The sequence below is a fragment of the Sciurus vulgaris genome, assembly GCF_902686455.1.
Source record: "Sciurus vulgaris genome assembly, chromosome: 7".
Taxonomy (NCBI): Eukaryota; Metazoa; Chordata; class Mammalia; order Rodentia; family Sciuridae; genus Sciurus; species Sciurus vulgaris.
Genome location: NC_136467.1, coordinates 7954022 through 7968576, shown reverse-complemented (window position 1 = coordinate 7968576; position 14555 = coordinate 7954022). Strand labels below are relative to the sequence as shown.

Sequence of the window (14555 nt, the reverse complement as noted above, 5' to 3'; positions counted from 1 at the left end):
CAGATCTTGATGAAGCTCGTGCGCTCTGTCCTGTCTTCTCTGTGAAAAACCCTGCCTTTTAGGCTACGGTGTGGCAACCTTGAAAGATAAACTCGAGGCTTTATGTGCGTGTCAAACAGTCACCATCCTTAAATTGCGACTGGTGGTAGAGACAGAGTCGCGTCCCCACGCCGCGTGGGCGCCTCAGAGGCAGGCCTGCCTGGGCAGTTGTGCAGGGGTCTGACGGCTCTCCTTATGGGCGTTCCAGACAGCCCTTTAAAGCAGCCCTTGCTGTGTCCATCGCGGTGGATCCTGGGAGGGGTCTTCAAGATAAATATTTCTTTAAAACACTGCATATGTAGGTCCCCTACGCTGGCACTCTTAGAGACACGTAGATGGCAGAACTGGTCTCCTGGGTTCTTACTAGTTTAGTTTGTAAGTAAGATCAAGAGACATAACAGTACCGGCCATACTGGCAAACACCCCTCCCAGGCTGTGAGATTCTGGCCTTCTGAGTGTCCCCTTTGCTCTGTGCAGTGTGGTCAGAAGTGGGGGATGTCCCCAGTAGCCTTGACTGATTTTCTGATGCACCGGGGTCTGTGGAGCACTGTTAGGCGAGTCCACTCAACCTCCTGGGGAAGCGGGACAGCTGAAGTTGCTAGCTGCCTTGAGTGCGGGTCTAGAGCAAAGCTTTAGGTTTGCGGGATCAGGGACACGCGTGTTGCTTTTTCCTGCGACCCGGTTGTAATGGACAGTGGTAACCTTTTCTTCTCGTTGCCTTTCTGTGGGATCGAGTTGTTGGCCGGCCAGGGCTCATGTGCCTGTGTGCTCCTGGCCGGTCGGGAGGCCTCCTGCCTCCCCCACCTCGTCGGTTACAGTGCCAGTCCTTCTGCCTGAGGAGCAGTCAGGTGGGAGATCTTGCCCTAGGGATCCGGGGAAGGAGCCCTGTGCCCCGAGGCTGTGTGGAGGTGAGAGCTGCTTGATATCCTCCCTTAGCTGTCTGTGAGATCTCTGGAATCCGGCCTGCGGCGGAGGAAGGTCAGCGGGCTAAAGCTTTCCTGCTGGTTCGATAGCATCTCTCTAGGAAAACTTGAAAGCTAAATCGTAAGCAGTTAACTTTTGTACTTAACTGCCTGTGAATTGCATTGTTCTGAAAGATGGAATTTTAGGGATTTTATCCATGGAAAGTAATAAAGTTAAATATTTTGAGATTATTACAGAGCATCGAGAACATGAATTTTTAGAATATTCCTTGGGACATTTAAAATGATACCAGTGTATTGTTTTGGAAATAAAACTTCTGAGGGTATTTCACATAAAGTCTTGGCAGTAGATGGGGTTCCCTTAGAGACTGGACCTGTTTTACTCCTGGTGTGTCCTGGGCTTGCATGCTTTGCTTCAGAAAGAGCCAACACTTAAAGCACAGGGTCTGCCAACTGTATTGGGTTCCTTGACATTTTAAAAATAAAAAGCCGTTAATTCCTGGAGATGAGGGTGTGGTAATAAGTCTAGAGTTGAGTAAGGGTGACTGAAGACTCCCGGGAGGAACCGATCTCCATATTTTATTGAGCAGACATTGGCACAGCTCCTGTTTTGTTTTCGGCATTGTCCTGAGCCTCAGTTAGCACTACCGCCCTAGACAAAGGCTCTGTCTTCAAGGAACCCACATCGTACTGGAGGAAACCAGTATCTGGTACAACACATCTCAGAGCCGGGAAGGAGAATAAGGCTGAGTGAAGCAATGGAGGTGGACAGCCCTGTTTTAGATAAAAATTTCGGAAAAGACCTTACAAGGTGGTGACATTTCACCCAAGAGTGAATGAGTTGAGGGGGAGAGACGGAGAGAGCATCTGGTTTCCAGGGCCACCGGGAGCCTGCGTGCTGGGTGCAGTGAGGGGGGCAGTAGAGGAGGTTGGATTTCGTTCTCTGTGTAATGGGAAGCTGCTTGGAGCAAAGAGTGCCGTGGCCTGATTTCACTTTGAGAGACTGATTCTGGTGTGCAGACTCAGCCTGGGGCCTAGGAGGGCATCAAAGCCGGAACCAGGGGACCAGTTAAGAGGCAGTTGCAGGCAGGAGATCTGGTGGTCTGGAAAAAGGTGGTGATGGTGGATGTATGTTTGGATGTGAGGTGTCTCCCAAAAGCTCAAGTGTGAGACAGTGCAAGGAGGTTCAGAGGAGAAGTGATTGGGTTGTGAGAATCTTCACCTGATCAGTGAGTTATTCCCTGATGGGATTAACTGAGTGGTGGCTGGAGGCAGTGGTCCATCAGGGGTGTGGCTGTGGCTATTTCTTGAATCTGGAGAGTGGAGTCTCTCTCTCCCTGCTTCCTAATCACCGTGACGTGAGTTGCTTCCCTCCGCCATCCTCGCCCGTCTGATGTTCAGCCTCATCTCGAACCTTGAAGAATGGAGCCGGTCTCGTGTGGACTAAGAGCTTTCAAACTGTGAGCCCCCAAATAAACTCTTCCTCCTCCACAAGTGTCCTGGGCTGGCCCTTTAGTCACTCACAGCAGCAGCGAAGCTGACTAAAACAGTGGAGGTGAAGAGAGAGCACTAGATCCAGGCTCAGTTTGAAGGTACAACTGGCGGGACTTGCCAGTAGTTGGATTTAGAATGTGAAAGAAGCAAGGGGTGGAGCTTGTTCAGTTTTGTCCTGGACAGCAGCTGGCTTAGGGATCGTCCTGTTAACTGGCACCTTTGAGGTGAGAGATGTTTGGGGAGAAATCAAAGCCCCCCGTTCCGTATGTGGAATTTGAAATGCATGTGTGTGTCCCGTGCTGATGGCGGGGATGGCCATGGCAGCAGGAGCGCTTTCTGGACTCTGGGGAGCTGCTCCGGCGGCTGCACGTGCGGTGACTGGGTCCTCGCCGCAGCCCAGCCCTGCGAGCAGGCATGCTCTCTGTTCCCACTTGACCAGGGTCAGTGTGCTCACGGTCGTGCTTGAGCCCAGGTTTGAACCTGAGCCTCTGTCTCGTGTCTGTGCTTGGAACTCTGCATCTCTTGTTGGCTCCATAAAGCAGGAGAAATGGGAGAGAAGTCAGGACCAGAGGCTGAGTCTGGGGACCATCTGCAGGTGTGTGGCGCCAGTCAGGGCGACGCCAAGAGGGCCAGCAGGTCTGAGGCACGGCATGGAGCACCTCTGTTTAGCCTTGTGTAGAAGGACCATGAGGAAAGTCCTGGGAGGCTGAGAAGAGCCAGCAGCGGGCAGGAGGCCAGGTGCGCTCGGTGTCCAGGAAGCAAAGGGCAGAAACGGCTTCTGGAAGCAGGCCAGCGTCGGGGGTGTTTCTTGCTGGTGGAGCTGAATGAGGGGAAGCCAAGAAGCCAGCATCGGCTCTGGCGGCAGGAACATCGGTGTGTGTGCAGGCGTGGCGCAGCCCATGGGGACAGTGTCCAGGCAGAGCGGGAGGTGAGGGAGGGAGAGAGATGACCAACAGGGACCTTCAAGAATTCTGCTGAAAGTTTCAGAAGAGGATGGGAACGGAGTGCGTTAAGAGACAAGGGAGGAACCTTGCGAGGCAGTGGGCCTCGGGGCCTGCCGAGGGAAAGCGGGCGAGCCACCCTGGGGTTGGTGAGGAGGACACGGGACAGCAGAGGCCTGAACCACTGTCGGCTTCGCTCTGTTTCCTCTCTCCTCCAGGGTCGTCTTGGCCTGATAGCCCTAGGAGATGGACCAGTGTTGTGTGACGTTGAGCCCCTGGGCATGTGGCAAAGGTGGCTCATGCCCTCTCCTCTCTTCCAGGTGCCCTGCTATGTGTTTGACAGAGAGTTGAAGAAGCACGATTTAAATCCGCTCATCAAGATAAGTGGCGGCTACTTGGTGGACGACTCTGATCCGGACACATCCCTGTTCATCAACGTCTGCAGAGACATAGGTGAGCCTCTTGGTGGGGGTGGGGTGCCGGTTGAGATGACCTGAGAGGCTGCACCTTCTCCGGTGTTCCAAGGTGGGCGTCTTGTCACATTAGGCCCTCCGAGGGTGCTCTCCTCCCAGAAGGTGTGGTCTTGGCCCAGCCCCTGCTCCTTCCCTGCAGGTGTTGATGCTGTGCCTCTCCTCTGCCCCGCGTTCCATCCAGATTTTTGTCTGTTCCCTGTGCTGGACCCTTTGGGTTCAGGGTTCTGCAGTGAGGAAGGGTTGGTCTAGCCTGCTATGCGTGCAAGTCCCTTGGCTTTGAGTGGCAGGCTTGGTAAAAGGGACCAAGGGACAAACATATTGGGTACTTGATCCTGATGCATGTTGGGCTGTGTGACTTCTCTGTGGCTTCCTTTGTAGATGTCAGAATGAGTGTGAGGAGTGTGGTATCTTTACCAAATTGCCCGAATGCTGAGAAGAAATGGCCTTTATTTAGAGTGCATGGAAGTGTTACTGAGCCTGGAAGGTAGCCTCGCCCTGCCTGTCTCGTGTTTCCCTTGGGGCTGAGCTGTGGTCGGTAGGCCAGCCCTGGTCTCTGTGCAGAGCCACCAGTGATAGTGCTGAGTAAACTTTTCGGATGATTAAGTAATATAAAGGTCATTCTTAGAGTTTTCCTTATGTTTATATTTCTCACATAGCACATAAGACTTTGGTCTGATAAAAGTTTGGGAAATCATAGTTTTGAATTTGCAGTATCCTTTAAGTTGTGCATATCCATCATATGCCATCTCTGTTGCTTATTTCTGAACAGTTAAAAATGACAAATATACCTCATACCCACTCACCAGAGGGGTCAGTGATAATGTTCACGCCTTGTGCGTCAGAGTATCACACCATTCTTGCCTCCTCCAAGGACAGCCGTGGTTCTGTTGAAGAAAGGCGGATAGACAGCGTCTCTAAGAGGGCTAGCTGGCAACTGGAGTTTGGTTATAAAGTCGAAGAGCCTCATAGATGATCAACTTCTGAAACAATATGCTGTTGTAATCTGGAAAACAGACGTGTGGTTCTTTATCCTATAGAGTTTTATCTGACTTTACTGGATATTTTCTTTAAAAAGTTATTTTCTTCTAATTTACTGACATTTTGGGTTGAACTTTAGCAACTTTGGAACCAAACAAACAACTTACCCCCTCACCTTCAGGAAGTTGCCTGTAGCCTCCAGCTGACTTTGAACATGACCCTCGTCCCTCATCCCTCAGGAGTAGGTTGGCGGCCCTGTGTGTGACCTCCTTTGGTCAGGGACGCTTGCTTTCCTTTGCCTGGGGATTCCAAGTCTAATTGGGAGGCTCTGGGGAGGGCTGGCCTGGGCAGCAGGCAGACGCCCACAGAGGGCCTCGCAGTGCCACCCGTGTGCTGGGCTCGGAGCTGAAGGTTCATTTCTGTGATGTTGGTGGCGGCTCCTCGTGGCAGGAGCCTTGGGAGAAAGAGCATCTGAACCACGTGTGCTGGGTGACGCTTCTGGGGCTGGATTTCAGCGTTAAACAACCCACGTTCCTGCGTCCCTGGGGCCGGGTAGGGATGCGCAGTGGTCATGTAGACCCAGCAGTTCTGGCTGGCCCTCGGCGGTCAAGGAAGTGCGGTGTGCCCAGGAGCAGCATGGGCGTGTCATGGCGCTGGTCCCTTCACTCCCGGAAGGTGGCACGCTGGCCGCTGGATGGTCTGGGTAGACTGAAGTCAGAGAGCGTGCGTGTTCCATCTGGGACGTGAGCCCAGGGCTTCTGTAGGTTCCTTCCAGCCATTGGCTCTTTCCGCTCCTCTCTGGGGCTTTTCCCAGTCTTTTCAGCTTAAAAGGGGCTGATGCTGAAGGCAGTCTTCAGCTGGAGCTGTGCAGTGGACCCCGGTCTGCCAGGGTGGCCACCTCTTGGGTCCAGTGCCGAGCAGCACTTTGTTCCTTTACCTGGGCCGTGTGCAGAGAGGGGGTGGCTTGCAGGCCCTCAGAATGGTTGCTTGTGGAGGTTTGGCAACTCAGTGGTTTTGGTTGAAAGGACCCTGGGCCTCAGAGTACGTGTGAGGGGCTGGACTCCCGCGTGCAAGGGCCTGGGTTCTGTCCTCAGCACACATAAAAATAAATAAAATAAAGGTAATGTGTCCATTTACAACTAAAAATATTTTTTAAAAAGTACATGTGAGGACTGTTTCTGGTACTTAAATCTGCTTTATTTAAACTTTTTTTTTTATTTGTAACTAATTTTATTTTTATACATAAATAAAATGGTGTTTATTTTTAAAGTTTTGATAAGTTGCTGTTAAAAAAAACATTCAGTTATGTTACTCTTTAAGGATAAATGCTGAAGTATTTAAAATAACATGTTTGCAAAACTGAACCACATTTTTAATTTTCAGCATTATGCTTTGTTCTTGGTAGACTCATCTTTGTTTCTTCTCTTTACATCCCAATTATAAACCCTGGCCATATTGACTTCTGTAGTAGTAAATTGATCTCGAAGAAAGTCAAGGTCTTCCTCAAGAGAATCAAGATTCTTTGTGGCAGTCGATAAATTCTTTTCCAACAATGCCTGAGCTTCATCAATATCATATTCAAGCATTACATTAGCCCCCAACCACAGACAAACTTTATCAGTAGGAGGAACCGAAGCTTTGCAGTATAGGTTATCTGCCAATAAGAATCTTGTCTCCAGTGAATTGGTGGACTCTTTTTTCTTCTGCATGTATTTTAGAATTTCCAGAGTCTGCTTAATTTCAGGAATCTGACCTTTTAGCCTCCTTTTCTTTTGAGCAAGGTTGAGTTCCATAAACTTATACTTTTGGTATTGTTCATCCAGCTTCTTTAATACTGTATCTGCAGTCTCATTTCCAGGTTGTTTCATGAAGGAGTCTACATCTTCCACAAATACAGCCTCAGGAATCCCCAGGTGGAGCCGCCGCCCATTCCCCGAAGCCACTTCTACGCCGCAACCGTCCTTAGAGGCCGCCATCTTGAGAAACTGCTTTATTTAAACTTATTTTTTACTTTTTTTTTTTTTTTTTTTAACAGTACTGGGAATTAAACCCAGGGGTGCTCTACCATTGAGCTATATCCTTTTAATTAAAAAAAAAATTTTTTTTTAATTGTTGTTGGACCTTTATTTTATCTAGTTGTTTATATGTGATGCTGAGGATTGAACCCAGTGCCTTATACATGCTAGGCAAGTGCTCTGCCTCTGAGACACAACCCTTAATTTTTTTAAGACAGGGTCTTGCTAAGTTGCTGATGCTGGCCTCCAGCTTGTGATACTCCTGCCTCAGCCTCCCAAGTAGCTGGGATAGTCATTGTGTACAACTGCACCCAGTGGCTTAACCCATTTTGATGTGATGTGGTGTGATGTTTTACAGACTCACTCCGGAACTCAAGTCCACAGTTGCGGGCCTGTCCTGCTGGCACTGCTGCCTGCCTACTGCGAGGGGACCAGGCCTTTGATGTTGGGCAGCCCAAGGAAGGACTGAAGCGAGTGAGCGAAGATAGGTGGGTCCACGGCCAGAGACTGGTTTGCGTCTGTCTTTCGTCCTCAGCAGGAGCCTGACGTTAGCGGGTGCTGTGCTTTTCCAGCAGGGCAGGGACAGGCCTTCAGATGCTACTTCTCCCATCCGTCAGACCGCTGGCCACTGCTGGGCCCCACTGGCTAGTCTGCTTGCTGCTCTTCCTGGTCGTGCCTCTTTTTTCAGCTAAAACCCGTGCCCAGGCCCTGCCCGTTGCACAGACCTGCTGCTTCCTGAAGTGGCACTCACCCAAGGCGCCTTTGCATTGTGACTCTGCTGCCTGTGAGGTTGCGTTTGCGTCTAGAGTTCCCGCCTCAGATCTCGGAGGGCAGCTTGCAGGGTGCGGAGGGTCCTCGTGACGGGGGGCTTGGCAGGAGTGCTGCTCTCTACGCGCTGTACGTGACCACAGCCTGGAGACGGAGCAGGACTTGGGCTTTCCCCCTCCTGGGGGCCTTCGGGCAGTGTGTTTCGCCTGGCTGGGTGATCGCAGGACGCATGCAGGTGCAGGTGGCAGTTCTGTCCACAGCGAGAGCAGAGCGTGGCCTCGAGGGGAGGTGTGGGGCGTTGTCTGTGTGGCCTGCTGGGACTGCTGAGGAAGGCGCCATGGTGGCAGCCGCACAGCAGAGTGCTCGCTCACCGTCTGCAGGCTGGAGTCTGAAGCAGGGTGTTCCGGCGTCGGTGTCTCTGAGGTCCTTGTCTCGTCAGACGGCGTCTTCTCCCTTCTCCCCGTGGTCATCCCTGTGTCCCCATGTCATTAGGACCCTGGTGATGTTGGAGCAGGGCCCACACATCTGACCTGGTTTTTATTCACTCGCCTCCTCACAGTCCCTGTGCAGGCACTGCCGAGACGGGCGTAGGGCTTCACCGTGCGTCCTGAGGGGGTCGAGTGACAGGAGGGGGACTGATCCCGGCGGGTTGGTGAGGGTTTCATGAAACGTAGGGCACTGTGCAGCTAGAGGCTCGCTTGTCTGGGAGGAGAGGCAGGTCATCTGTTGTCAGCAGTTCTGTCGCAAGGGAGCCTGGGTGCGTCCAGCAAGGTCGGAACCTGCCAGCCAGCGCTGGCTGTGTCCTGGTGGGCACAGTGTCCCGGGGCTCGGGCGTTGGAGGAGAGCCCCAGCCTGTGCCTGCTGGGCCGGCGCTCTGGGGTCTCCAGCTTGCACTCAGAGTGGCTTACAGAGGAGCCAACCTGTGGCCTCCTGGGCAGAAACGGGCTTGGCCTGCTTGGCTCTGTTTAGTTGTGTTAGCTCATTCACAAAGAATGTTCTGTTTTACTCGGCTTTTCTTGGTATTTTCAGTTTACATGTTGGTCATCTGGTTTATTTGACTTTCAACAATAGTGCTCATCAAAGTATACTTCAAATTTTTTTTTTTCCAAGTGGATATCAATAAAATAAAGTTGCTTTGTCCTTTGGCTGCCTCTCCAGTTTGTTTCCTGTCACCCGTCCCCTCCCTGTGAGCACGCTGAGTGTGCAGGGCGCGCGTGAACTTGAAAGTCCTGTACCCCGTCCTAACACTCTCTCTGCCGTTCGTGCAGGCTTGTCCTGAGTTACACGAAGGAAGGCATGGGACAGCCAGACTTTTGTGAGGGTCACAGCCCTGCGGTGACGATTACATTTATGTGCCCTTCTGAGCGGAGAGAGGTGAGTGCCTTGTCTCAGGTGACCCGAGCCTGGGTCCCTGTGTGTGCGGGTTGTGGGTGGCTGGTGCGGGAAGGGCTGGGTGTTCCACAGGGCCTGGGCTCCGGGGAGCTGACCGGCTCCATGTCTGCTCTCACCCAGCCACAAGGGGCTCCAGGAGGGGCTCTGCCTGGGACAAAGTGGGGTGTTTTGTCTTTTGTGAGATGATTTTAAGTGGTTTGTGGAGAGATTTTTTTTTGTCGTTGGGTTGATCTTGGCAGGAGTCGAGAAGTCCTTAGGGATCGTCTCAAGTCTGGGATTTCCTGTGGGGGAGCTTTGCTGCCTCTCTTGCCTACCCATTTTGCCTGCTGTCTCCTTTCATGTGTGGACAAATTTGTTGTCACTGTCCTCTGGCTGCTTTTATGTTTTAATTTGTTTTTGTGGTCCTAGGGCTAGAACCCAGGGCCTATGCACACCAGGCAAGCGCTCTACCACTAAGCTACACCCCCAGACCCCTCTGGGTACCTTTTCAATTTCTGGTGCACTTGCGGCCTCCTTGAGACTAGTGGCTGAATCTTATTTGCCTTGGGTTCTCCTCGCCCAGTGGCCTGTGTGCCAGGCCTGTGTAGGGGTCACTTTGCTGTTTCAACAGTGCTTAAACAGGGAGCCAGGTGTTGATGGGAAGGAAGGGGCAGGACTTCCCTGTAATTTATTTCTGCCTTTTTAAAGTAGAAGGACGTAGAAGGGGCTGAACTCTTCTTGCCAGAGAATGATGCCCCACCTCCCCACAAACAAATGTGGCATGCCCTCTGATTTCAGGATGGCAGCTTCCGGTTTGGTGTTGGGGGTGTGGATCTGGGACAGAGGGGAGTCGAGGCCCAGCTTTCCATTGCTGTCCCCAGCCTCCTGTGTCCCTGTGTTAGCTCACTATGCAGCCTCGGTTCCGAGTGTGAATGTTGAAGCTTATTTGCACTCTGTTGGTACCTCCAGCAAGAACTGAAATCTTCTAAGCCGGTAGTGGTTTTGGAGTTCCCGTTTGTTCTGTGTTTGTAAGTTGTTTCACGCTCCTGCACTTAGGAGAATGGGGAATTTCCCTCTTTCCTGCAGGGGTCTCAGGCTCTTCTTGGTGTCAAGAGAAGAGGCTGGCGTGTTGCTGGTGGGGCTGGAGGTTTCCTTTCCTGCTGGCTGTTTGCTGGGCAGGCGGGGTTAAGTGTGCTTGGGTCCTGCAGTGCTTACTAGGAAGGTCTGTCTAAGCACTTAGGTGGACTTGTTGAGCACTCTTGGTGGCTGGTATTTAGGAAACATTCATCTTGTCATACAGGGCTTTTAAGAAATGCTTACTGAATTTATAGACTGTTAAATCCACCTGTTTCAAGTACGATTCAGTGGTTCTCAGTATGTTTACAGGATTGCACAACCTCCACCACCCCAGAGAGAACCTCATGCCCATTAGCAATCACACCCGGGCCCTGGCAGCCACATGACCATGAGTCTACTTTCTTAGGAGATTTGCCTTTTCTGGATTTTTCATGTATGTGGGATCACACAGCATGTGGCTCTTGTGTCAGTTCCTCTCGCTCAGCACGCAGCTCTGTGCTGGCCTGTGGCAGATGGCACTGTCCATGGGCTGGGAAGCCCTGCTCGGGGTCAGACAGGAGGGCTGGGCCTGCGCTCTGTGGAGTCCCAGTTGTGTGGCCTGTTGTCAGCCTGGTACTTGACACTGTGACTGGCCTGCGGCAGGTGCTCAGGAAATACCCAGAAGCAGCACGGCTGTTCCTGGTACTAAGAGCAGTGCAGCGTCTCTTCTAAGGAGGACTCGGAAGCCTGGTTTTCTGATAAGTCAGGCCTGTCAGCACTCTCCACAGTTCACACTGAGGCAGCAAGAAGCTGGGTGGGTCATGGACCAGCTTCCCCCAGAGCAGATTGGAGTTCAGAGGGCCTGGGCACAGAGCCCTCTGTCAGTCTCAGGAGAGGTGCTGCAGGCCGGCCCTCTGACGGTAGTCACTCAGCACTGGGCTTTGGGGGATCAGTACCCTGAGTTCAGGGAGGACTTGCTGGCTGCAGCCTGAGCGTCACCCTAAAGGTGACCAGAAAGAGAGTAGAGGTGAAGGAAATGGAGTCGTTCCAAGTCAGATGGATAAAAGTAGTTCAACTAAAAACAAAGTGAAAACAAGTGGAGTAACTGTAAGTTATAAAATCAAAATTCATAGTGGGCAATTGATTGGAAATCCAGGAACAGAAACTATATAAAAATCCAACTCCCTATCTTTGAACTTGCCAGTGACAGTCTGTACTTAAGCTGTATGTGAAGTTTTTTATTCTGCTCCCTCCTGATTGTGTCTGACAGGGCACCATTCCCAAGCTCACTGCCAGAGCCAATTGCCGCTATGAGATCGAGTGGATCACTGAGTACGCCTGCCACAGAGATTACCTGGAGAGCGGAGGCTGTACTCTGAGCAGCACGCAGCACGACATCGCCGTTGACCTCAGACCCCTGGCCCAGCCTGGAGGTGCGTGCTGCTCTGCTGCTGCTGTCGGGCTGGGGTCTCTGAGGTGGGGGTCCAGGCTTGTCTCTGGGGGTGCTGCTCTTCCTGGCCATGTCTGTAAACAAGCCCTTCTTGTTGGTTCCCTGCTTTTAGGGTCCCCCTATGCTGCCGATGGAAACGAGTACATGTTTTATATGAACGTCTGTGGAGAAGCCGAGATTCCGATCTGCAATAAGAAGGGGGCTGCAGTTTGCCAAGTGAAGAAGGCGGATTCCACTCAAGTCAAAGCTGCAGGGAAATACCAGAGCCAGACCCTCCGGTGCGCAAATGCAGGTCCCTCCCCTGCCCTTCCCACTCCATTCCCGCTAAGTACCGGAGAACAGGGAAGCCAGCGTTCCCTCTCAATTTAGGAAAGGTCGCCGTTTGTCACTGAGCAGTTGGGCGTTTTCCTGACTTCACAATAAAACCGTCTGTTAGAAATGTCTGTTTTTAAGTATTGTTTGGAAGGAGCCGTGTTGTAGGACATTCGTCAGCGCCCAGTTGCCGCTGCCTTTGTGTTTTAGCGTGCATGCTCTTGAGGGGTTTGAGGTTTCTCTGGAAGTGTAGGGATTCTAAATGCCATGGGCAGACTCGTGTAGTGCGGTTCCCGTGACCTTCACCTGGTTGCCCCCTTCACGGGAGCAGCATGAAGACGGGTTCTCTGAAGGAGTCTCATCTGGGTCCTGCAGGTGAGCGCGCTCAGCTGGGCGGCAAAGGCTCCAGTTCTCCACACAAAGCCTGTAGCTGGGAGTAAGGCGTCCTGGGCTGCAGCCCATCCTCCTGACTGTCCTTACTCTGCAGTGGGAGGCCACAGGCCCCTTCCTTTGGAGTGCACTTCCTTAGGTCCGCTGCTGGAGGTCTGGAGAGCTCACCTTTCCCGCCACTGGTGATTTGTTGATGGTGTGCAAGAAGCTTAATGTAGCCATTTTTAAAAACTCAAGTTTTTTCCTTGGTTCTACAAAACACCTCTGTGTGTGTGTTCGCAGATACTCCGACGGAGACCTCACCCTGATCTATTCTGGAGGCGACGCGTGCAGCTCTGGCTTCCAGCGGATGAGCGTCATAAACTTCGAGTGCAACGAAACCGCAGGTGAGTGCGCGGGGCTCCTGGCCCACGTTGGCATGGAGGGCGTGGTGTGCACGCAGCTTCTTTTTGTGGAAGTGGATGCTGAATGGAACAGTCGGATGTCCTCCTTTGGACCTGTTGGTCTCTGCTCCCCAGTCTGGATCTTTCTGTTGGGGCAACATCCTCCGTGCCCCTCCCCTGCTCCCCCAGTGACACATACATCCTGTTTCCATTTTCCTCCGCTCTCCGTGTTTGTCTTGGGAACGGGCCCAGCCCCAGGCTTGCTGGGAGTTTCTGCCTTGAAGTCTGGCGCCTGCACAGGACAGCCAAGACTGACCCAGCAGAGGTGGGTGCGCTGACCAGCTGTGTGTGCCTCCTTCATGTCATGGGTTCCAAGATAACCGTGGGCAGAGCAGTGGCCTGTGGTAGTGTTCAGATTGGAAATTGCTCGACGTCGCTGGGAAAGTTTTTAAGTTGAAGGCGTAGCTTCTTCTGGGTGACAGGTGTCCTTGAGTTGCCCGGCTTTCAGACACGGGGACCTGTGGAGAGGATTCCATCATCACAAAGCCTGTCCTGTCCCTGTGACCTCCCTTGCCCCGAGGCTAGCCTGCCTCTGCTCTAAGCTTTTGTTCTGGAGGCCAGACTTGGTTTCCAGCTCATGTGGCTGCCCCTCCCTGAGGGTCTTTCTGGCTCTTCCTTGTGTGTGTGTGTGTGTGTGTGTGTGTGTGTGTGTGGCATTTTTTTGGCAGGCCTGTTCCTACACGACTGACCAGGATCTGGGAGGGGCAGCTGCGTGTGAGGCTCGGGTCTGCAGTGAGAGGCTGCAGTGATGACGGTCCTGGGCGCTCATTCGCTTGCTAACCTGGAAGCAGGCAGAGAACAAGCCTACTGCAGCCAAAGTCCCAGCAGACCAGGGCCTTTGCGGAGCGGGGCATTATCTGAGCCTTTCTGCTCCTGGCTCTGTTCTTCCCCAGGAATCTGTTTGCTGGCCCTTTCTTATCACTCCCACGACACCTACGTGTTTCAGTGCCTTGTTGGTAAGGGCTGAGGGTGCAGGGGTGACAGGTAGGCCTGGGCCCACCCGGACTAGAAGCAGAGGGAGGTGAGAGCTGGTGGCTGCAGTGCAGCTGGTGCTGCCAGATGTCGTCACCACCTGTCAAAGGTCAGCGCGGCTCCTGGGCACACAGGTGAGGTAGCTCCCGGGAGCAGAGCTGCTCCAGCTGCGGCTGAGGCACGGCCAGCCATGTACCTGGGCTGGCCGTGGGGACCAGGCTGCAGGGCCTTCGGTGGCACGAACATGGTAGCTGTGAGCAGGTCCGCGGCTGCGTGCTGGGGGTGGCTGAGTGCGAGCCTGGAGGCAGGGGTGCTTACCGCTGGAGCTTGGTCCTGCAGGGCCACTTCATCTGGACACAGCATGTGTCCCGAGGTCAGCAGGGCCACGGTGTGCCTCTGACTTGGGAGTGAGAAGACTCAAGTGGTCCTTGGGTACACCCCCCGCCTGGCTGGAGGGTGCCCTGCCCCTCCAGCTCTCCGTCATTCTTCACCTCTTCTGAGCCCTGCCTTTACAGACCGTCTCTGAATTCCGAATTCCAGTCCCCCTCCTCTGTGTCCCCAGTCCTTGGGCAACGTAGCCTGCTTCTTAGAACCTCCTTGTCCCCGGTGGCCAGGACTCGGGCTGGGTCCCTGCCTTCCTGGGCTCCCTAGCTGGTCTGGCTTCTGCACTGTTAGGTGGCTTCTGTGGTCTGAGTCTCCTTGGCCCTGTCATTGCATCCTGTGTCCCTGTTCCATTCAGGACTTTTATTCATGTTTGCGCTGAGATCTCTGAGAGCGTGGCAGTCTCATTTTGGGATGCTGGGAAGATAGAACAATGACCCCAAAAGGTCTAGATGGCCCGGAGTTTGGGGAGGATGGCAGTTGCAGACTCAGGAAGGTGTGGGGTTGAAGGGTTGACCTTGGAAGCTCCAGGCGAAGCCCTGGGCTTTG

General features: G+C 53.0%; 2 protein-coding genes across 2 annotated transcripts in view; one reads left to right on the top strand and one right to left on the bottom strand.

Moving 5' to 3' along the window:
- IGF2R (insulin like growth factor 2 receptor) overlaps positions 1–14555 on the top strand; it is a 100898-nt gene that overhangs the window by 26139 nt on the left and 60204 nt on the right. Inside the window, exons 5-10 of the mRNA XM_079146596.1 lie at positions 3718–3850; positions 7222–7351; positions 8900–9005; positions 11329–11491; positions 11621–11786; positions 12493–12596. Of these exons, the coding sequence (XP_079002722.1) occupies positions 3718–3850; positions 7222–7351; positions 8900–9005; positions 11329–11491; positions 11621–11786; positions 12493–12596 (802 nt within the window). The remainder of the gene's footprint in view (positions 1–3717; positions 3851–7221; positions 7352–8899; positions 9006–11328; positions 11492–11620; positions 11787–12492; positions 12597–14555) is intronic.
- Positions 6070–6827, bottom strand: LOC306665246 (prefoldin subunit 3-like). The gene has a single exon (XM_079146595.1). The coding sequence runs from the start codon at positions 6822–6824 to the stop codon at positions 6234–6236; it is 591 nt and encodes a 196-aa protein (XP_079002721.1). The 5' UTR covers positions 6825–6827; the 3' UTR covers positions 6070–6233.

Coding starts and splice junctions, on each gene's coding strand:
- LOC306665246 (XM_079146595.1), bottom strand. CDS start 6,824: ATGGCGGCCTCTAAGGACGGTTGCGGCGTAGAAGTGGCTTCGGGGAAT.